This window comes from Oryctolagus cuniculus, chromosome 11 (assembly GCF_051225735.1).
Source record: "Oryctolagus cuniculus isolate XC-2025 breed Fujian yellow rabbit chromosome 11, ASM5122573v1, whole genome shotgun sequence".
NCBI classification, from domain to species: domain Eukaryota; kingdom Metazoa; phylum Chordata; class Mammalia; order Lagomorpha; family Leporidae; genus Oryctolagus; species Oryctolagus cuniculus.
The window spans coordinates 96,439,307-96,460,665 of NC_142877.1; the positions used below are offsets into that span (position 1 = coordinate 96,439,307).

A 21,359-nucleotide genomic window follows, 5' to 3' on the forward strand; every position below is an offset into this window, starting at 1 on the left:
TTCAAATCCTAGCTGTTCCACTTCCAATCTGGCTCTCTGCACCTGGGATAGCAATAGATGGTAGCTTGGGTCTGTACCACCCACATGGGAAACCTGGATGGAGTCCCAGTCTCCTGGCTTCAGCCTGGCACGGTTGTGGCCTTTGAAGCCATCTGGGAAGTGAACCAGTTAATGGAAGATTGTGTGTGTGTGTGTGTGTGTGTGTATGTGTGTGTTTTTTTCCTTCTCAAACTCTGCTTTTCAAATAAATGAAAAGTTTTTTTTTTAAATAAAAGTAAAGGAGACAGCGCTGTGGCACAGCGAGTTAACGCCCTGGCCTGAAGCACCGGCATTCCATATGGGCACAGGTTCGAGACCTGGCTTCTCCTCTTCCAATCCAGCTCTCTGCTATGGCCTGGGAAAGCAGGAGAAGATGGCCCAAGTCCTTGGGCCCCTGCACCCACGTGGGAGACCTGGAAGAAGCTCCTGGCTCCTGGCTTCAGATAGGCATAGCTCTGGCCATTGCAGACAATTGGGGAGTGAACCAGTGGATGGAAGATCTCTCTCTCTCTCTTTCTGCCTGTCCTCTCTCTGTGTAACTCTGACTTTCAAATAAATAAATAAATAAATCTTTAAATAAATAAATAAATAAAAGTAAAATATGTGCTGGAGTCCAGCTCCAGCCAGTCCAGGGGTCCCAAAGTGTGAAAGGTGTCAGCACAGGAAAAAATGAAAGACACACTAACAACAAAGCTGATGACATGGCTCTGGCTCTCGAGCGTCAAACTTTATATCATGCTACATAATGATTCTTTCTTACAATAATAAGTTTGTAGTCCATTGTCTTAGAACCATTGACCTTGTATTTTATGTTGCCTCTAGACTCTATGTCTACATCTAGTTACAATTTCTTTGACTTTCAAGGGCATATTCAGAGCATGGGTTAGAATCATAGACAGGCACGAGATAACAGGCTGCCCACACAAGCCAAGGCCTGGAGTGCTGTCGAGCTATGCAGAAATTGGTTACAGAAGCTAGAATATTACCTTCCTAATTTAATCTTTACTAGAAGCCCTAATGTTCAAAGCAGGCCCTTTTTTAAATGTATCCGCTCTTTTGCAGTTCTTTCTGTAATTCTTTAATTTCTTTATTGTGTTTATCCAAAGGTTCACTTAGATCTATTCCACAGTTGTTGTGTTTTTTTTTTTAAGATTTATTTATTTATTTGAAAGTCAGAGTTACACAGAGAGAGGACAGGCAGAAAGAGAGAGAGAGAGATCTTCCATCCACTGGTTCACTCCCCAATTGTCTGCAATGGCCAGAGCTATGCCTATCTGAAGCCAGGAGCCAGGAGCTTCTTCCAGGTCTCCCACGTGGGTGCAGGGGCCCAAGAACTTGGGCCATCTTCTACTTCTTTCCCAGGCCATAGCAGAGAGCTGGATTGGAAGAGGAGCAGCTGGGACTAGAACTGGCGCACATATGGCCAGGGCATTAACTGCTATGCCACAGCACTGGCCCCTATTCCACAGTTTTGACATCCTTACCATTGATGTATTTGTAGCACATATTGAATTAAATCTTTAATAACATTTATCTTTATTCTAGTGGGAAGTATATCCCTGTTGCCTTTTAATTCTTTTCCACAAACAGCTCGACCTTGTGTAAGGCATTAACCCCTTTTCCTACACTAACATTCTGCTTGATTAAAATCCTACAAAGCAATGGACATTTTTGGGATTATGAGACTAAGCGTTCTTCCCTAAAATTGGGAATACAGCAATCATTAGTGGGACCACCAGGAAGTTCCGGCAAAGTGTAGTTCCCAACAAACCTAAAACCATCAAGAGGACCTCAGCTGTCATTCTCATGCCTTGCTGAGACAGACCTTCTGCTGTGATCTTGTCAGCCAGCCAAAGTGGCTTTGGCCTCGCCAGATATGCATTTAATGCACTAATTTTTACTGTATAAGCAGTATTCAAAGCTCTTTCAATGCTGTTGAAGAATAAAACATCATACACTCAAAACAGGAAAAAGATGCTGGTCCATGGTACTGAATAAGAGACTATAGTGGCCCAATAGTTTCACTGAGCTGAGCAGTGTGAGGCAGAACTCAGCTAATTAATCAGTATGAGCTTTCTGTCTGGCCTCACTTTCTGCTTTGCTTCTTTCCAGTCTCTTTTGGAACTCAAACCACAAGTGCTACAACAAGGAGAAAGAGCAAGCAGGATCTCTGTGTCAGAAGAATTAGAAGAGTCCTGTAAGAGTCTGTTACTGGTGAGAACACTATTTGACTGCCTCTTGTTCCTTCCATGTCCTCTGTGCTGAGATACTAGATTGCTGCTTTGGTCCTGTAATGATAGGTGCATAAGGACTAATACCCTGCAGCAATAACTTGGGATATTTATGCCCAAGTTCCTCACAGTTCAGAATCTCTATCTTGGTCACTTATACATACTTGGAGTCTACTATGGGGTCTGCTACACACCTGCTGTCAAAAAATATTGTCAAGGGAATGAATCCATGAAGGCAGGTTGAAAACAAACACTAGTTTTAAGGATGGTTGACATAGATTCATGATCCATAAGTGAGTGGCTTACAGAAAGTATGAGATATTTATGTTCACCCCTAAACTTTTCTACTTGACTTCCTGGAGGGTAATAGAGCTTGTCCATAAACTATGTCATGCTTGGCAGAGACAAAATAGAGCAGATCAGTTTGGATATTGCTGTATCAGTCATCTTTAATAGATGCTTTGCTTTGATTCATAAGCAAGAGTCATCAGGCAGAAGTGTTTGTTTGCAAAACTTCTTATTGTTTTTCCCAGCATAGGGAAACTGTTTCGTGGGCGATCAAGACAGAAGTATGTGTAAGTAGAGGGTTCATGAACACTGACTCAGGCAAGTACTGTGTGGGGGAGGAAGAAAAGGCTGCACACTGATTTGTACAAGGAGAGAAAAAATGAAAAATGCCTGCTGTTGCCCTCATTGTAAGTAGCTGGGTGCTTAGAAACTGTCTTAGGATAAAGGCAGAGAGACATAGATCCTCCATCTACTGTGTCATACCACAGAACAGCTGGAGCTGAGCCAGATCAAAGCCTGGAGCCTAGAACTCAATCCAGGTGTTCCATGTGGTGGCAGGGACCCAACTGTTTGAGTCATCACCATTGCCTCCCAGGGTAAACATCAGCAGGAGGCTGGAAAGGGGAGTGGAGCTAGGACTCAAACTCAGGCAATCCAATATGGGGTGTGGGCCTCTGAACTGGCATTTTAACCATTGCCCCAAATGCCTACCCTCACTTACAAACTGTTAACCAACACAAGGCCAGCCTGTAAGAAGAATCTGAGTAGAGTTGTCTGGGGTTTTAGATAGCACCTAATGAGCATGGTCTCAAGGTGTAAGCCCCTGGGAAAGTAGAGACCTAGGAGAGTCACAGTAGCAAGGCTTACTTTTGCTCAGTGTTATGTGCTTTTAAAACCACCTTTGAATGTTTTCGCACCCAGGCTGAGCATGCGGCACTGCTGCGATTCTGTGGAGCCCCTCATTGATTCCATGCTGTTCCTATCTCGGAAGACGGAGGAGATTTTCTACACACGTTTGTCTCCTTTCTCCGTGCCAGACTAGTGGAAGCAGCATTCCAGAGGATGGTGACTCAAGACATTTGTCTGGAAGACTAGTTGGAACAGGAACTCTGCAAAGCAGGGCTCTTTCCTGCCTCTCTGTGCCAGCCTATCAGGTTCTCAGAACTGTGCGCACTCCATGTTCTTGAACTGCCATGGCTCCTGCTCCTGTCTGTGATTGCATTCTTGATCTGCCAGCCTAATCTGATCTCCCATTTCCTCCCACCTGGGGTGCCCTGCCCAAGTTTCTTTCCGGTACACTCCCATCACCTGTCTTCTTCCTTCATTATCACCTGTCTATCTGAGGTCCTATCTGTTTCTCATAGGCTTGTCGGTTGTGTTATTTGCTGTCAGTAGCAAACTGCCTACATGCTGCTAGCATGATTCAAAATGATTTTGAAATCTTTGTTTTTCTTCTGAGTATGATGATTTGGTATCAGAGATTTAATGGAGGCATTTTTCAAACTTTGGAGTGCTTTCTTGCCTCGGAGTTTGGTTAAACATAGAGGTTCAAGGCCCCACTCAAAGTATTTGGAGTTCAAATGGAGGCTCGATGTCTGTCTGTCTCTCTCTCTTTGTGTGTGTGTGTGTGTGTGTGTGTGTGTGTGTGATAAGATTCACTTATTTGTGGTAAAGCAGAGTGACAGAGTGATGGATGAGAGAGATCTTCCATCTGCTGGCTATCTCTCCAACAATGGGCACAACAGCTGGAGCCTGGAACTCCAATCTGGTCTTCCACATGGCTGGCAGGAGGCCCAAGTATTTGGACCATCTTCTGCTGCCTTCCCAGTACAATAGCAAGGAGCAGGATCAGAAGCAGAGCCAACTGGGAATCCAACCAGCATTCCCATATGGTATGCTGCCATCATAAACCATAGCTTAGATTGCTGTGCCACAATGCTGGCACTGCATCTGTGGGTGAGTTTTTTCCCCAATTATCTATCTGTCTGTCTATCTATCTATCTATCTATCTTATTGAAAGGCAGAGTTACAGAGAGAGGGAGAGACAGAGAGATCTTCATTCCACTAGTTTACTCCCCAAATCCCCACAGCAGCTAGGGCTGTGCCAGGCCAAAGCCAGGAGCAAGGAGCTTCTTCCAGGTTTCCACATGGGACATGAACTGACACCCATACAGGATACTGGCATCACAGGCAGCAGCATAACCCACTATGCCACCATGCTGGCCTCTGTGTCTGTATTTTTAACAAGCTCTCCAGAGACTACTAACTGGCCCAAATATTAAGAGTCAATGTTATTTTGTCTTATCTATTCAAGAACAAACAGTTCCAGTGGCAACATTGAATTATACATCTTTTGTCCCTGTTTTCTAAACTCTCCAGAAGTTAGATATTTCAGATTGTTTGGTGGGAGGTAGTAGGGGAGATAAATAATACTCCTTCCCTTCATGAGATTATAACCAGTTGAAAATATATACAGGATTCAGCAGATGTAGATCAAAATATTGCCTTCCATTCCTTCTAAAGCTGATCAGAAAACACAGCTCTAAATCTCAATCAGTTGGCTCACTCCCGTCCACCATCTCCTGGCTGTGGGTGTGCCCTCCTGTCCCTTAGCACAGCTAGTCACCTGTGGACCCCTTAACCCAAGGACAGTGCAGAGGAGAGTGCATGAGGGCAGAAAGTGGGCCAGGAAGAGCATGGGGGAGAAGAAAAAGAGGGGAAGAGAAGGGGAAATAAAGAAAGGAGGAAGAAGAAAGGAATATAGAGAGAAGAGAGAACCAGAGAGAAACAAGATGAGAGGAAAAAGCAAGGCTGAACAGACTCTTCACTACTTTTAAGCTCACCAAAGAGAAAAACTGCTGTTTTGGTCACATAATCGCTTGACTGACTCTGGGTTTCAAAAAGATGTTTTCTTCACCTACATTTTTTTAAAAGATTTATTTATTTGAAAGTCAGAGTTACACAGAGAGAGAAGGAGAGGCAGAGAGAGAGAGACAGAGACAGAGAGCGGTCTTCCATCCACTGGTTCACTCCCCAATTGGTCGTAACAGCCAGAGCTGTGCTGATCCGAAGCCAGGGGCCAGGAACTTCCTCTGGGACTCCCACACAGGTGCAGGGGCCCAAGGGCTTGGGCATCTTCTACTGCTTTCTCAGGTCATAGCAGAGAGTTGGATTGGAAGTGGAGCAGCTGAGACTCGAACCAATGCCCATATGGGATGCAGGCACTATAGGTGGTGGCTTTACGGGGTATGCCACAGCACCGGCCCCTCTTCACCTACTTTTTAGTGTCTAACACAACTCCCTAAAGGCAAACTATGACCACAGTTTGGATAATCTCAATGTTGAATGGCCTATGATGGGCCAGACCTGAACTCTGTCTCTAACACTGCAATTTTCACTTCTTGTTGCTTTTTCACTTATGGTTCCCCACTCCCATCTGCCTGCTAGTTTCTCCATCCTCTCCAAAACACCTTGCACATATTGTTCTGACAGTCGCTTGCAATAATCTGTTTACCGGCCGGCGCCGTGGCTCACTAGGTTAATCCTCCACCTAGCGGCACCGGATTCTGTCCCGGTTGCCCCTCTTCCAGGCCAGCTCTCTGCTGTGGCCAGGGAGTGCAGTGGAGGATGGCCCAGGTGCTTGGGCCCTGCACCCCATGGGAGACCAGGAAAAAGCACCTGGCTCCTGGCTCCTGCCATCGGATCAGCGCGGTGCGCCGGCCGCAGCGCGCTGGCTGCGGCGGCCATTGGAGGGTGAACCAACGGCAAAGGAAGACCTTTCTCTCTGTCTCTCTCTCTCACTGTCCACTCTGCCTGTCAAAAAAGAAAAAAAAAAAGGCAATCTGTTTACCTGGGTCACTCAGCACACAGCACACGACTTTATTTTTTGTTTATTTTTGACAGGCAGAGTGGACAGTGAGAGAGAGAGACAGAGAGAAAGGTCTTCCTTTGCCGTTGGTTCACCCTCCAATGGCCGCCGCAGCCAGCGCGCTGCGGCCGGCGCACCGCGCTGATCCGATGGCAGGAGCCAGGTGTTTCCCCTGATATCCCATTCAGGTGCAGGACCTAAGGACTTGGGCCATCCTCCACTGCACTGCCGGGCCACAGCAGAGAGCTGGCCTGGAAGAGGGGCAACTGGGACAGAATCCGGCGCCCCAACCTGGACTAGAACCCGGTGTGCCTGCGCTGCAGGCGGAGGATTAGCCTATTGAGCCATGGCGCCGGCCATAACACACTACTTTAAGGCAGAGAGCAGAGTATTCTTTGCTGTGTGTTGGGCGGCAACATAATGGCTTAAATATATTCCCTCCTTTCTGTCTTCATCCATACTCTAACTATGATGTATTAGACCTTCTCTAGGAAATTATATAATTAAAGTTTTACTTATTTGTTTATTTGAAAGGCAGGGTGACGGAAAGGGGTGGAGAGCAGAAAGATAGATAGAGCTCCCATTGGCTAGTTCACACCACTAATGCCCACAGTAACCAGGGCTGGGCCAGGACAAAGCCAGGAGCTCCAGCCAGGTCTCTTTCTTGGGTAACAGAGACTCAAGTACTTGGGCCATCATCTGGTGCCTCCCAGGCACATTAACGGGAAGTTGAATAGGAAGTGAAGATGGACTTTGTCCCAGGGACTCCAGTATGGGATATAAGCTTCCCTAGCCAACTTCGCATTACTTTAAGACACCTGAGAGTAGCCACTTAGGAAGGAAGTAGGTTTATTTCAGCTCACAGTTTGTAGGCTCACAGTCCTAAACTGGGGGGTGGGGGGATGCCCATTAGTTTGGTATCTTGTGGAGACTGCCAGTGGCAGAAGTATGTGGAGGAACAATCACATGGTGAGCCAGGAAGAAGAGAGAGGACATGGAGCACACTCTGCTTATTTAGCCAACTGTCTCTCTCAAGAGTGACCTTCTAAAGGCATGCCCCCATGCCCTAAAGACCTGCCACTAGTCCCGCCTCTCAGATACCACCCTTAATCCGTCAACCTTAGCAGTAATTCATTAACCAGTAGGACTTTGGGTGCTTGAAGAGCTACATGAGTCTAGGAAACTAAATCTTCTTCAAACCATAACATTGGTTTTCTTCAAGCTTTCAAGTTCAACTTACAAGCCTTATTATTCTGTTTTTTAGATTAACAACTTTAGTAAAAATGGAATAAATGAAATACATTCAAACATTTTATATTGAGTTCATAAATTTAACACATTCCATCTTCTAGCCCTTCAATTTTCCGATTGATAAATATTCTCAAGTAACTAAATAGTTCTTACAAATTAGAAAAATATTTAGGGGCCAGTGCTGTGATGTAGCAGGTAAAGACACTGTGCCAGCATCCCATATGGGGGCCAGTTCAAGTCCTGGCCGCTCCACTTCCAATCCAGCTCTCTGCTACGGCCTGGGAAAGCAGTAGAGTATGGCCTAAGTCCTTGGGCCTCTGCACCTGTGTGGGAGACCTGGAAGAAACTCCTGGCTCTGGATTGATCCGACTCTGGCTGTTGCGACCATTTGGGGAGTCAATTAGTAAATGGAAGACATCTCTCTCTCTCTCTCTCTCTCTCTGCCTCTGTTTCTCTGTAACTCTATCTTTCGAATAAATAAATAAATCTTTTTTTAAAAAAGAAAAAGTAGATTTAAAGATTTATTTATTTATTTGAGAGTCAGAGTTACACAGAGAGAGGAGAGGCAGAGAGAGAGAGAGAGAGGTCTTCCACCCGTGGGTTCACTCCCCAACTGGTCGCAATGGCCGGAGCTGCGCTGATCCAATGCCAGGAGCTTCTTCCAGGTCTCCTACATGGGTGCAGGGGCCCAAGGACTAGGACCATCTTCTACTGCTATCCCAGGCCATAGCAGAGAGCTGGATTGGAAGTGAAGCAGCCAGGTCTCGAACCAGCACCTATATGGAATGCTGGCACTTCAGGCCAGGGCATTAACCCACTGAGCCACAGCGCCCGCTTCTGAAAAAGTAGATTTAGATATGATGACTCTCCTAAAAATATTCTAGTACTATTTCCAAACCTAATACAAATTTTTAAAAAAGAATTTATTTATTTGAAGGGCAGAGTGAAAGAGAGAGGGAGAGAGATCTTCTATCCACTAGTTCACTCTCCCAAAAGATTGCAATAGCTATACCTGGGCCGCCAAATTGAAACCAGGAACCAGGAAATCATCCAAGTCTTCCACATAGATGGCAAGGGCCCAACACTTGGAACATCTTTTCCTCTACTTTCCTAGGTGCATAAGCAGGAAGCAGGTGCAGAAGCAGAGCAGCTGGGACTTGAAACAGCGCTCCAAAATGGGATGCCCATGTTGCAAGTGGTAGCTTAACCTCACTGAGCCACAATACCAGCCCCGGATAAAATTTTTTTTTACCTTTTGACATAGACTCACAGTTCTAAATCAGTCACATCATGACAAGTTTAAATTAGAATCATTCTGCTCAAGAAATTACAAAGGAACTGGGAACATGTTCAAGGCTACCCCAAATGATGCCTTCTGCAAACTGTGGATTATGGAAATCTCTTCAGGACAAACAACCTGGTTTCTTTAATAATAAATGCAAAGGAAAAAGGAGGGTCATCATTGCAGCGCAGTGAATTAAACCACTGTTCACAATGCTGGCATCCCCTATTGAAGTGCTGTTTTGAGTCCTAGCTGCTCTGCTTCCCATATATGTACCTGCTAACATGCCTGGGAAAACAGTGGAGGATGGCCTAAGTACTTGTGCCCCTGCCACCTACAGGGGAGACCCAGATGGAGTTGCTGGCTCCTGACTTTCATGGGGCCCACACCAGGCCATTTCAGCCATTTGTGGAGTGAACCAGCAGATAGAAGATCTCTCTCTCTCACACACACACTCTGCCTTTCATGTAAATAAATAAAATTCTTAAAACAACTCTTTTTATAGAGACTTTTTTTTAAAGATTTTTATTTTATTTTTATTTAACAGGTAGAGTTACAGACAGTGAGAGAAAGAGACAGAGAGAAAGGTCTTCCTTCTGTTGGTTCACTCTCCAAATGGCCACAATGGCTGGAGCTGTACCAATCCAAAGCCAGGAGCTAGGTGCTTCCTCCTGGTCTCCCATGTGGGTGCAGGGCCCAAGCACTTGGGCCATCCTCCACTGCCTTCCTGGGCCACAGCAGAGAGCTGGACAGGCAGTGGAGCAGCTGGGACTAGAACCAGCACCCATATGGGATGCCGTTGCCACAGGCGGAGGATTACCTAGTGCGCCATGGCGCCTGCTCCTAAAGAGACTTTTAAAAAAATAAATTTATTTATCAGGCAGAGTTACAGAGAGGGAGAAGAAGAGGCAGAGACAGAAGGAGAGATCTTCCATCTGCAGATTCATTCCCCAAATGGCTGCAACATCCAGGGCTGGAACAGTCCAAAACCAGGAGCACTGGGCAGGACTGGGGCAGGACGTCTTCAGAAATGGGAGTCTGATTGATGTCAGAGACTTTTTTTCTGGCCTGCTCCAAGACAGGAAAGCAGGAGGAGACTTTTTTTTTTTTAAGATTTATTTTATTTATTTGAAAGACAGAGTTACAGAGAGAGGTAGAGACAGGGAGAGGTCTTCCATCCACTGGTTCATTCCCCAGATGGCCACAACGGCCAGAGCTGCGCCAATCTGGAACCAGGAGCCAGAAGCTTCTTTCAGGTCTCTCACGTGGGTGCAGGGGCCCAAGGACTTGGGCCATCTTCTATTGCTTTCCCAGGCCACAGCAGAGAGCTGGATCAGAAGTAGGTGCCCATATGGGATGTCGGAACTGTACGCCGTGGCTTTACTTGCTATGCCACAGCACTGGCCCCTCACTTTCAGTATTAATCACTTTAGGACTATGGATCCTGCCTCTCTGAGGGATTTATCAACTCCCTTGAACACATGGTAAATGCAGTGGATCCTTTCTCAGAAAGATGGTATAAAAGCACACAATTTTGAAAATCATGGCAGAAGGGAATTCCCAGATTAAACAGCTGCTTTAACAGTAGATCATCTACGATCTGGAACACTTCCTGCACTAATTGTTTCGTTCATTCAACAGATTACTGGAGACCTACACAGAAGCCAAGCCCAGTTCTAGAGGTTGGGTTTAAACACCACCTAGAACAAGACCGACTTCAAGGAACTTACATTCCAGCGTGAGACAGGCATTAAACAAGCAAACGTAGGGATAGAGGGAGATGCAAAGGTTAGGATGAGTTACAGTTTAATGATGTGGTCCTCTCCGAGGTGATTTTTGGCGAGATCTGTATACAGTGAAGCGAGATGGTTATGAAAAGACATGAGAGAAGATGATTGCCGTCATTGCGAATAGAAAAGTGCAAGGTTGGGGCCGGCGCCATGGCTCACTAGGCTAATCCTCCGCCTACCGGCGCCGGCACACTGGGTTCTAGTCCCGGTCGGGGCACCGGATTCTGTCCCGGTTGCCCCTCTTCCAGGCCAGCTCTCTGCTGTGGCCAGGGAGTGCAGTGGAGGATGGCCCAGGTGCTTGGGCCCTGCACCCCATGGGAGACCAGGAAAAGCACCTGGCTCCTGGCTCCTGCCATCGGATCAGCGCGGTGCGCCGGCCGCAGCGGCCATTGGAGGGTGAACCAACGGCAAAGGAAGACCTTTCTCTCTGTCTCTCTCTCTCACTGTCCACTCTGCCTGCCAAAAAAAATAAAAAAAATAAATAAAAATAAATAAAAAAAGAAAAGTGCAAGGTTGTGTGTGTGTGTGTGTGTTTGTGCGGCAACTTTTTTTCTCTAAGCAGGTAAGATCTAATATTCTGCACATTCTCTTCCTCCCATGAAAAACAGCCTCCATGAAAAACACCATTCTGAGACCCCAGTGCTGAGGGCTGGGCTTGAAGAGCCTCTCCAGATCCCCGTTTCAAACTTCCAAACCCTAAACCGCCACATTCAGCGCTTCTGTGAAACGCCTCTTTCCCTGGAAACATTAATTCATCCACCTGGGAGTCACCTAGCATTTCTCTGAGTATTATATACATTTAAAAAACAGATAATACTGTGACTTTTCAAGAACGTGTGCTTGGGGCAGCGGTTTTGTTTTTCCGGGTCATACGGTGACGTCTTGTCCAACCCAAGGCTACTTAAGAGCGGCAGCCAGCCTGCAGATCCTCCTCCCCCTGCCTTGGGGCCGCTTTCCCGCCGAGACTACATTTCCCAGAGTGCGTCGCAGGCCGGAAGGACGCGCAGGACGGTGTTCGTAGGACCCGGATTAGGACAAGATGGCGTGCTAGTGGTGAGTAACTGTCAATATAGATGTTCTCTTACAGTGGAGCAGTGACCTGGTTTATGATCAGGGGTCAAGGTCTCCTGCATGTCGTTCCTGGCAGGACAGGCTCTGTCTGTCCTGCGGAAGGGCAGGCGTGTGGCCTCGTGTTTCCCCCTCATCTAGGGCCCGGCTACATCTTGTAGCTGCCGGGACCCCTCCAGGTCAGTCTTCGGAATCTGTTCCTGGGTGCTAGTCCCGGTGCTTTTAGTAGTCAGTTCCTCAGACCTCGGGCCTTCCGGGCCTTCTGCCTTCTTCAAGGTGAATCCTGAGGCAAGGGATTTTCCCGTGGAATTTGTCTTCTTGGAGTGAATAAGCTTGCCCCTGGGCTCGGGTCGAGGGGACGTGCTATCGGCCAAAACGTTCGTCTCTTGCGCGCCTGGTCATGGGTTTGCGTCTCACTCGTGCCACCTATTAGAGCAGAGGAAGAGTGGCCAAGGAAATCGTTTGACCTCTCCGAGCCTTTGTTCGTAATCTATAAAATGAAGATGCCAATTTCATAGACTAGTGAAGTCAGAGTACATAATTATATGAAAGGGAGTTGTTAACTGGAAGCAGCACCCTGTGAACGCAGGGTTGGCAGGGCTAATGCGCTGCCACTGCAGGGAATCAGGCTGCCCCGCGTAGTCTAGAAGTTAGGAGGACTTGTTTCTTAATTGTTTCATCACTGTGGAGGAAGCGCTCTGATAACCATGGAGACCAGTTAAAGACAAGGACTCAGCGGCTATGCGAGTATGTCGCTTATTCACAACAGCCCTTGGATATTGTGGTTCTTTCCCCCATTATGCCTTTATGATACTGAGGGTCATTTAGTTAATGATTTGCTCAAAGTTTCCTAGTTTGTGACTGACACCAGAGCCCTTAGAAGCAAGTCATTTACATTTTGTACTTTAATTTGTTAATGAATCAAAGTAGATGCCTCACGTGATTCATATGACAGTAAAACTGTGCAGGCTGGTTTCCTGTACCAGCAGCGCCTCAGCCCCACCAACCCTGCATTCACAGTGTGCTTTTTCCAGTTTACAACCCATTTTCATCTAATTATGTAGTCTGACTTCCACAAGTTGGTGAAATAGGCATCGCCATTTTATAGATTATCTTATAGATTTTGCACAAAGGCCCAGAGAGGTCAAACAATGTGCTTTCAGCCACTCCTCTGCTGTGGATAGTTAAAAACCTTGTATATAAAAGTTCTTGCAAAATGCAATATTAAGATAGCTATTTGGTACAAAAGATTCTTGAACTCCATGCCTGTAAAATGTCTTCAGAAAGTTCATGGAAGATCAGATTATGAAAAATACATGGGGCTGGCGCCACGGCTCAACAGGCTAATCCTCCGCCTGCGGCGCCGGCACCCTGGGTTCAAGTCCCAGTCGGGGCGCCGGATTCTGTCCTGGTGGCTCCTCTTCCAGGCCAGCTCTCTGCTGTGGCCAGGGAGTACAGTGGAGGATGGCCCAAGTGCTTGGGCCCTGCACCCGCATGGGAGACCAGGAGAAGCACCTTGCTCCTGGCTTCGGATCAGCGCGGTGCACCAGCCGCAGCGCGCCGGCCGCACGTTGGGGGGTGAACCAACGGCAAAGGAAGACCTTTCTCTCTGTCTCTCTCTCTCACTGTCCACTCTGCCTGTCAGAAAGAAAAGAAAAGAAAAATACATGGCTTTCCAAACATATTTTTCATGAAAATAAACTTGTCATTTGATTCAGCTTTTCCATGAACTTTTTGATGAGCCCTTTTATAAATGGTGAAATTTTATCTGGGACTTTGAAGTCTTTAAAAAGTTCATGAAAAATGTGCGTCATCATTTAATTCCATTTTCTCACAAGCTTTTTGAAGTCCCTTCCTGCTTTCTCCTAAATAAGTATTTTTTAAAAAGATTTTATTTATTTGAGAGGTAGAGTTAGAGAGAGAGAATCTTCCATCTGCTGGTTCACTCCCTAAATGGCCACAATGGCCGGTGCTGGGCCTATCTGAAACCATCAGCCAGGAGCTTTGTCTGAGTCTCTGATGTGGGTGTAGGGGCCCAAGGACTTCAGTCATCTTCTACTGCTTTCCCAGGTGTATTAGCAGGGAGCTGGATCAGAAGAGGAGCAGCCAAGACTAGAACCTGTGCACATATGGGACGCCAGCGCCACAGGTGGAGACTTAATCTACCATGCTACAGTGCCAGCCCCCTAAATAAGCATTTAATAGGCTATGGATAGGCCTTTTCTAAGATACTTCATTTAATCAGAAACACAATACTACCGTAATTGATGTAATAAGATCTTGCGTATGGCACCTGGGAGGTTGTACATGAGCATTATAAAAGCAAATCCTCTATGTGTGAGTGACTTTCAAAGAGTAATTTCGTGTTCACTGAATACTCATTAAGTGAAAAGAGCTGCATTGGATGGTAAGAAGTTTGCACTTGAGAAAAAGTAATGGACATACTTCTGGGAGTTCTCATGATACATTTTGATACTTTTTTTTTTCCCCTGTAGCTAAGCTATGTGGAAATACAATTGTGTTTTATTTGTTTTAAGATTTATTTATTTGGAAGGCAGAGCTGGTACCAGCGTTGTGACATAGAGTAAGCTGCTGCCTATGGCATACCATAGGGGTGCCAGTTGGAGTCCCCGTATGTATACTAACGATAATAAGACTAAATTAGTAGACTGAAAAGAAAAAGACCATAAAAAATACAAGTCCCAATTTTTATTATCCTATTTAATGCACATAAAATTAATTTTCAATGAATGGAATCAGAACAAGGAATAAAAAAAGATGGGCTGGTGCCACGGCTCAATAGGCTAATCCTCCGCCTGTGGCACCGGCACCCTGGGTTCTAGTCCCGGTCGGGGCGCCAGATTCTGTCCCAGTTGCTCTTCTTCTAGTCCAGCTCTCTGCTGTGGCCCGGGAGTGCAGTGGAAGATGACCCAAGTACTTGGGCCCTGCACCCCATGGGAGACCAGGAGAAGCACCTGGCTCCTGGCTTCAGATCAGCGCGGTGCACTGGCCGCAGCGGCCATTGGGAGGTGAACCAACGGAAAAAAGGAAGACCTTTGTCTCTGTCTCTCTCTCTCTCGATGTCTAACTCTGCCTGTCAAAAAATAAATAAATAAAAATTAAAAAATTAAAAAAAAAGAATAGAAAAAGATGGTTAAAAAATCACTGAAAATGTGAACTTAAGATTAATAGGCTGGCACTGTAGCATAGTGGTTAAGCTGCCACCTACAGTGCAAGCATCTCAGATCCAGAAGTTACTCCTGGCTCCTGGTTTCAGTCTGGCCAGCCCTAGCTGTTGTGGTCGTTTGGGGAATGAATCAGCAGATGGAAGGTCTTTCTCTCTGTCTCTTCCTTTTTCTCTCTCTTTTTAAGTCTGCCTTTGAAATAAGTAAATAAATCTTTTTTTTTTTTTTTTTTTTGCCAGGCAGGGTTAGACAGTGAGAGAGAGACAGAGAGAGAGTTATAGACAGTGAGAGAGAGAGAAAAAGGTCATCCTTCCGTTGGTTCACTCCTAATGGCCGCTACGGCTGGCGCAACGCTGATCCAAAGCCAGGAGCCGGGTACTTCCTCCTGGTCTCCCATGTGGGTGCAGGGACCCAAGCACTTGGCCCATCCTCCACTGCCCCCCGGGGCCACAGCAGAGAGCTGGACTGGAAGAGGAGCAACCAGGACTAGTACCTGGTGCCCCAACCGGGACTAGAACCTGGGGTGCCATTGCCGCAGGCGGAGGATTAGCCAAGTGAGCCACGGTGCCAGCGTAAATAAATCTTAAAAAAAAAAAAAAAAAGGCCAGCACCGTGGCTCACTAGGCTAATCCTCCGCCTTGCAGCGCCAGCACACCAGGTTCTAGTCCCGGTCGGGGCGCCGGATTCTGTCCCGGTTGCCCCTCTTCCAGGCCAGCTCTCTGCTGTGGCCAGGGAGTACAGTGGAGGATGGCCCAAGTTCTTGGGCCCTGCACCCCATGGGAGACCGGGAGAAGCACCTGGCTCCTGCCTTCGGATCAGCGCGGTGCGCCGGCTGCAGCGCGCCGGCCGTGGCGGCCATTGGAGGGTGAACCAATGGCAAAGGAAGACCTTTCTCTCTGTCTCTCTCTCTCACTGTCCACTCTGCCTGTCAAAAATATATATATATATATAAAGGCAGAGCTTCAGAGTTAGAGGGAGGGACAGAGAGAGAAAGAGAGAGAGATCTTCCCTCTGCTGGTCCATTCCCCAAATGGCCACAGCAGCCAGGACTGGGCCAGGCTGAAGTCAGGAACCAGAAACTCCGCTGTGGCTCCCACATGAGCAGCAGGGCCTCGGGTACTTGGGCTATCTTCTGCTGCCTTCTGAGATGCACTGGCAGGAAGCTGGATTAACTGCAGTGTTGCAAGCAGCCGCTTAACCTGCTGCGCCACAACATCGGCCCCATGCAGCGTTGCTTAAAAGCTTTGCTTCAAGTGATTGTAGCTCTAGGTAGTGATTTCTGTCTTGTATTGTTTAGTACTTGTATGTTGTATCACTTTAGTGTACCATAGGTAGCACTGATTTTTCTTTATCTTTTAAACAGGGACAAAAACTGATGTGCCTAGAAGCAGATTTTGAAGGCAGTTTTCTTCAAAGAATCTTTTTTCATCCCAGCTGATAAGCTACGTCTTGATACACCATGGCGGCAGCAGTAATGAAATGGGTGATATCAAAGAGAACTATCTTGAAACATTTATCTCCAGTCCAAAGTAAGTGATTTTTTTTTTAAATTATTGCTTAAAAAGTTGTTTTTTAAGATTTATTTATTTGCAAGTCAGAGTTATAGAGAGAGAGGGAGAGACAGAGAGAGAAAGAGTTTTTCTGTCCACTCCCCAAATGGCTGCAGTGGCCGGGGCTGGGCCAGGCTGAAGCCAGGAGCCTGGAACTCCATTCTGGTCTCCCACATTAGTGGTAGGGGCCCAGCTGCTTAGCTCATGCTGCTGCTTTCCCACGCACATTAACAAGGAGCTGGATTGGAAATGGAGCAGCTGGGCAGTGCTCACATGGATGCTGTTGTTGTGAGTGTCAGCGTAACCTGCTCTTCCACAACTCCAGCCCCTATTTATTTATTTATTTATTTTAAATTTATGTTTTTACTTGAAAGGCAGTGTTAGAGAGAGAGTGGGAGAGAGAGAAATCTTCCATTCACTGGAAGATCCTCAAATGGCCACAACAACTGTGGGTGCAGCAGGTGGAAGCCGGGAGCCTGGAATTTGGGCTGGGCCTCCTACATGGGTGCAGGGCCCCAAGCATTTGGGCTATCTTCTGCTCCTTTCCCTGGTGCATTATCAGAAAGCTGGATCAGAGGTGGAGCAGCCAGGACTTGAACTGGTGCTCCTATGAAATGCCAGTGTCCCAGGCAGTGGCTTAGTGCACTTCACCATACCACCAGCCCCCATATTACTTTTTAAATAATTCTTAAAGTTTGCCAGCAAAGTATAAAGTCATAGTCAATGTTCCAAAGATGACCAGATAATTCAAAGGTAATATCTGAGTGTATTCACTTTGTGCCCTTCCCTACACACACAGAAACACAAGAACATAGCCATTTGAAAAAAAAAAAAAAACAGTAATTTTGGGCTGACATTGTGGTACAGTGTATTAAGCCACAGCCTGCAGCAATGGTATTCCATGTGGGTGTTGGTTTGAGTCGTAGCAGTTCCAGTTCTAATCCAACTGCCTGCTAATGCACCTGGGAAATCCACTGGGAAAGCAATGGAGGATGGCCCAAATGCCTGGGCCCCTGCCATCCATGTGGAAGACCCAGATGAAGCTCCTGCTTGCTGGCTTTAGCCTGGCCCAGCCCCAGCCATTGTGGTCATTTGGGGAGTAAACCAGCAAATGGATAATCATTCTCTCTCTGTCTCCTTTGTCTGTCCCTCTATCCTTGTAACTGTCTTTCAAAATAGATAAATAAATCTTTAAAAAAAAAAAAAAAAGTGGGAAAGAGTTGTTTGAAGACTAGGGTTAAAATGTAAATTAATACATAATTTGAGAACACTTCAGCAAAGGAAAGATGTTTTACCCACTAAACACCTTTTTTCAAAAGAATATTCAGAAGTTTGTTAACTTTAAAAAAAAAAGAATTATTTTATTTATTTGAAAGACAGAGAGGTAGAGCGAGAGCGAGGGAGAGAGAGGTCTTCCATTCCCTTGGTTCACTCCCCAAATGACCACAATGGCCAGAGCTCAGCTGATCCATACCAGGAGCTTCTTCCAGGTCTCCCATGCAGGTACAGGGGTCCAAGGACTTGGGCCATCTTCTGCTTTCCCAGGCCATAGCAGAGAGCTGGATTGGAAAAGAAGCAGCCAGGACTTGAACCAGCGCCTGTATGGGGTGCTGGCACTGCAGGTTGGGGCTTTAACCCACTGTGCCACAGCACTGGCCCCTAAATCATACTCTTTAAAAATAATTTTTAAATTTTTTATTTATTTGATTGAGAGGCAGAGAGAGAGAAAGAGAGCTTACATGGTTCAGTTCCCAAATGCCTCAGACGGTTGGATCTGGGTCACGATGAAGCTGGGAGCCAAGAACTCAGTCTGGGTCTCTGGTGTTGGTGGAACCCAACTGCTTGAGTCATCACCACTGCCTCCCAGGGAGCTGGAATCAGGAGTAGGGGCTGGATGTTGAACCCAGACACCCTGACATAGAATGCAGGCATTTTTTTTTTTTTAAGATCCACTTATTTATTTGAAAGGCAGAGTTCCTGAGAGGCAGAAGCACAGAGAGAAAGAGGTCTTCCAGCCACTGGTTCACTCCCAGCTGGCCGCAACGGCCAGAGCTGCGCTGATCCAAAGCCAAGAGCCAGGAGCTTCTTCCGGGTCTCCCACATGGGTGCAGGGGCCCAAGGACTTGGGCCATCTTCTCCTGCTTTCCCAGGCCATAGCAGAGAGCGGGATCAGAAGTAGTGCAGCCGGGACTTGAACCAGTGCCCATATGGGATGCCAGCACTGCAGGCGGCGGCTTTACCTGCTATGCCACAGTGGCATCCTCGTGTTTTTTAAAGATTTATTTATTTATTTGGAAAATAGAGTTACATAGAGCAAGGGAGAGAGAGAGGGAGAGAGAGTGCAATCTTCTATCTACTGTTTTGCTCCAAGATAGCCACAACATCTCGGGCTGCGCCAGGCTGAAGCCAGGAGCCAGGAGCTTCTTCCAGGTCGCCCATGTGGGTAGCAGGGGCCCAAGCACTTGGGCCATCTACTGCTTTACCCACTACACCACAAAGCTGTTCCCAGGATGGGGGAATCTTAATTGGTGTTTTAAGTGCTAGGCCCAACATCTGTTCTTGCCAAATCCTACTCTTAAAGGAAATGTTCCTTTCCTGCCCCTTTGCTTACCCCACTGCCCTGTTCATTAGGGCTTTGAGCATAATATTACATTATATTTTAAGTAAAACCAAGTTAAAATTAATTTAATGCTGATGAGAAGTCAGATCTCAGTAGTTTTTACGTAGTCCATGCCTCAAAACAGCAGTTAATCCTCACACAAGTTAATAATATGGAAACCAGTTAATCTGCCCCTTGAGAATTATTTGTGTCTTTTCCCCCACTAGACCTCTCATTAAATTTGTACTATGTGTAATTTATTTTGGTTCCTTCCCCTGCCTCTCATATGTGGAATGGATTGGATTTATCTAAGTTACTGTCTACCTAAGAATAAATTTAGATTACTCCAGAGAATTGTTCCATTTTCATTCTCCTAAAAGTCAGTTACTGATTGACTTCTAAGGTCCTAAAGCCCCATGTTCTGTATAGTTCCTCTTATTATTATCAATGGTGAAGCATTATTACTGTATTTATTGATGTTTCATAAGAAAGCAAAGGAGATTAAGATTGGAGGCAAAGCACAACCATGATTAGGAAGAAAATTCAGTGAGCAAAAATAAAAACACTTCCCTATATTCTAGAAGGAATATTTAAAATTGTCCCCAAAATATAGTCAAGATAGGAATGTAGAACATTGTACAGGTTTTAAAAACATTAAACCACTTAGTCTTCACAACAGCTTTGAATTTGGCAGCTTGTAGTATTGCCTTCTTTATGAAAGTAAAGAAACTTGGGTGCGCTGGCTCCTATGAAGTTGCCCAAGGCCACATATTTGATAAATGGCAGCTGTGAATAAACCTCCCACCTCGCTCCCTCCTTCCTTCTTTCCTTGACAGAGTTGCAGATAGAGGTAGAGACAAGAGAGGTCTTGCATCCACTGGTTCACCCTGCAAATGGCTGCAACAGCTGGAGCTGAGCCAATCTGAAGCCAGGAGCTTCTTCCAGGTCTCCCATGTGGGTTCAAAGGCCCAAGGATTTGGGCCATTCTCCACTGCTTTCCCCGGTCATAGCAGAGAGATGGATTGAAGTGGAGCAGCTGGGACCAGAACCAGCACCCATTTGGGATGCCAGTGCTCCAGGCCAGGGCTTTAACCCACTGCACCACAGCACTGGCCGCCCCCACCTTTCTTAATCCAATACATGTTCTGTTCTATAGTCTTTAATATAATATAGTAACTTAAAATATTCAGCATTTCTGCTTTTGCTGAAACACAGATAATACACACACACACACACACACACACACATATATAAAAATAGCCTATAAATAACTGAGGGCTTGACTGTCATTGAAACTCTAGCACATTGAATTGGTGTAAGTTGATTGATAACTTTGGTTTTGGTCCTGATTATATATTCAGAGCCTCTAATACATCCCAAATCTAAAATTTTTTATCTTGGTAAAACGTCAGATAATGAGTTCTTCAAGTATTAATTTTTTTAGATTTATTTATCTATTTGAAAGGCAGAGTTACAGAGAGGCAGAAGGAGAGCGAGAGGGGGGGTCTTCCATCTGCTGGTTCACTCCCTAAATGGCCTCAATGGCCAGAGCTGGGCCAGCCCGAAGTCAGGAACCTGGAACTTCTTCTGGATCTCCTACGCGGGTGCAGGGGCCCAAGCACTTGGGCCATCCTCCACTGCCCTCCGGGCCACAGCAGAGAGCTGGACAGGAAGAGGAGCATCTGGGACTAGAACCCAGTGCCCATATGGGATGCCGGCACCGCAGGCAGAGAATTAATCAAGTGAGCCACAGCGCCGGCCCTGAACAGTCTTTTGCAAGAAAAGAGTGACCTTAAGAATCTGTATTTGGGCCTGTAAGTATATGCAGTTTGGGGGAGAAAAGAAGTATATTCAAGGATGGAAGCATGGACCCACATGAATAACTGTGCAGAAAAGCAATGGGCAATAAAGAAGGGGTAGCAGTGTCATGACACACTGACTGTGGTCAGGTCACACAGTTCCCCCTGTAAGGGAGCTTGCGGGAGATAGGGTAAAAAAGGTTTCATGGAAGAATAGCATTTCACTTGACTTTGAAAGATGAGTGGTGTTTGAACAAGTGGGAGACATGGTAAAGGCGAGGAGATGGGAAGGACAGGATATGTTATAGTGGCATGTAGCAGGAGCAAGAGGCTCTATCGAGAGAGGCTGATCCTTGGATTTAGTCCAGGTATATTCATAATTTTCTTTTAACTGTACTGAGTTGGTTTT

At 46.3% G+C, this 21,359-nt stretch overlaps 1 protein-coding gene across 6 annotated transcripts in view; it reads left to right on the plus strand.

Annotated features, from left to right (window-relative positions):
• MRPL42 (mitochondrial ribosomal protein L42) overlaps positions 1-21,359 on the plus strand; it is a 61,443-nt gene that overhangs the window by 18,979 nt on the left and 21,105 nt on the right. For 3 of the 6 annotated variants that reach the window (XR_016216906.1, XM_089308744.1, XM_089308745.1), the window contains exons 2-6: positions 2,152-2,253; positions 2,804-2,845; positions 3,480-3,712; positions 11,358-11,802; positions 16,366-16,531. Coding sequence is in view for 4 of the 6 variants with exons in the window: in XM_089308744.1 (XP_089164870.1) it covers positions 16,462-16,531 (70 nt within the window). In the remaining 2 variants the exon portion in view is untranslated. Of the gene's footprint in view, positions 1-2,151; positions 2,254-2,803; positions 2,846-3,479; positions 4,062-11,357; positions 11,803-16,365; positions 16,532-21,359 lie in introns of those variants that run through there. The other 3 variants (XR_016216905.1, XM_070052701.2, XM_089308743.1) reach the window with 3 other exon arrangements.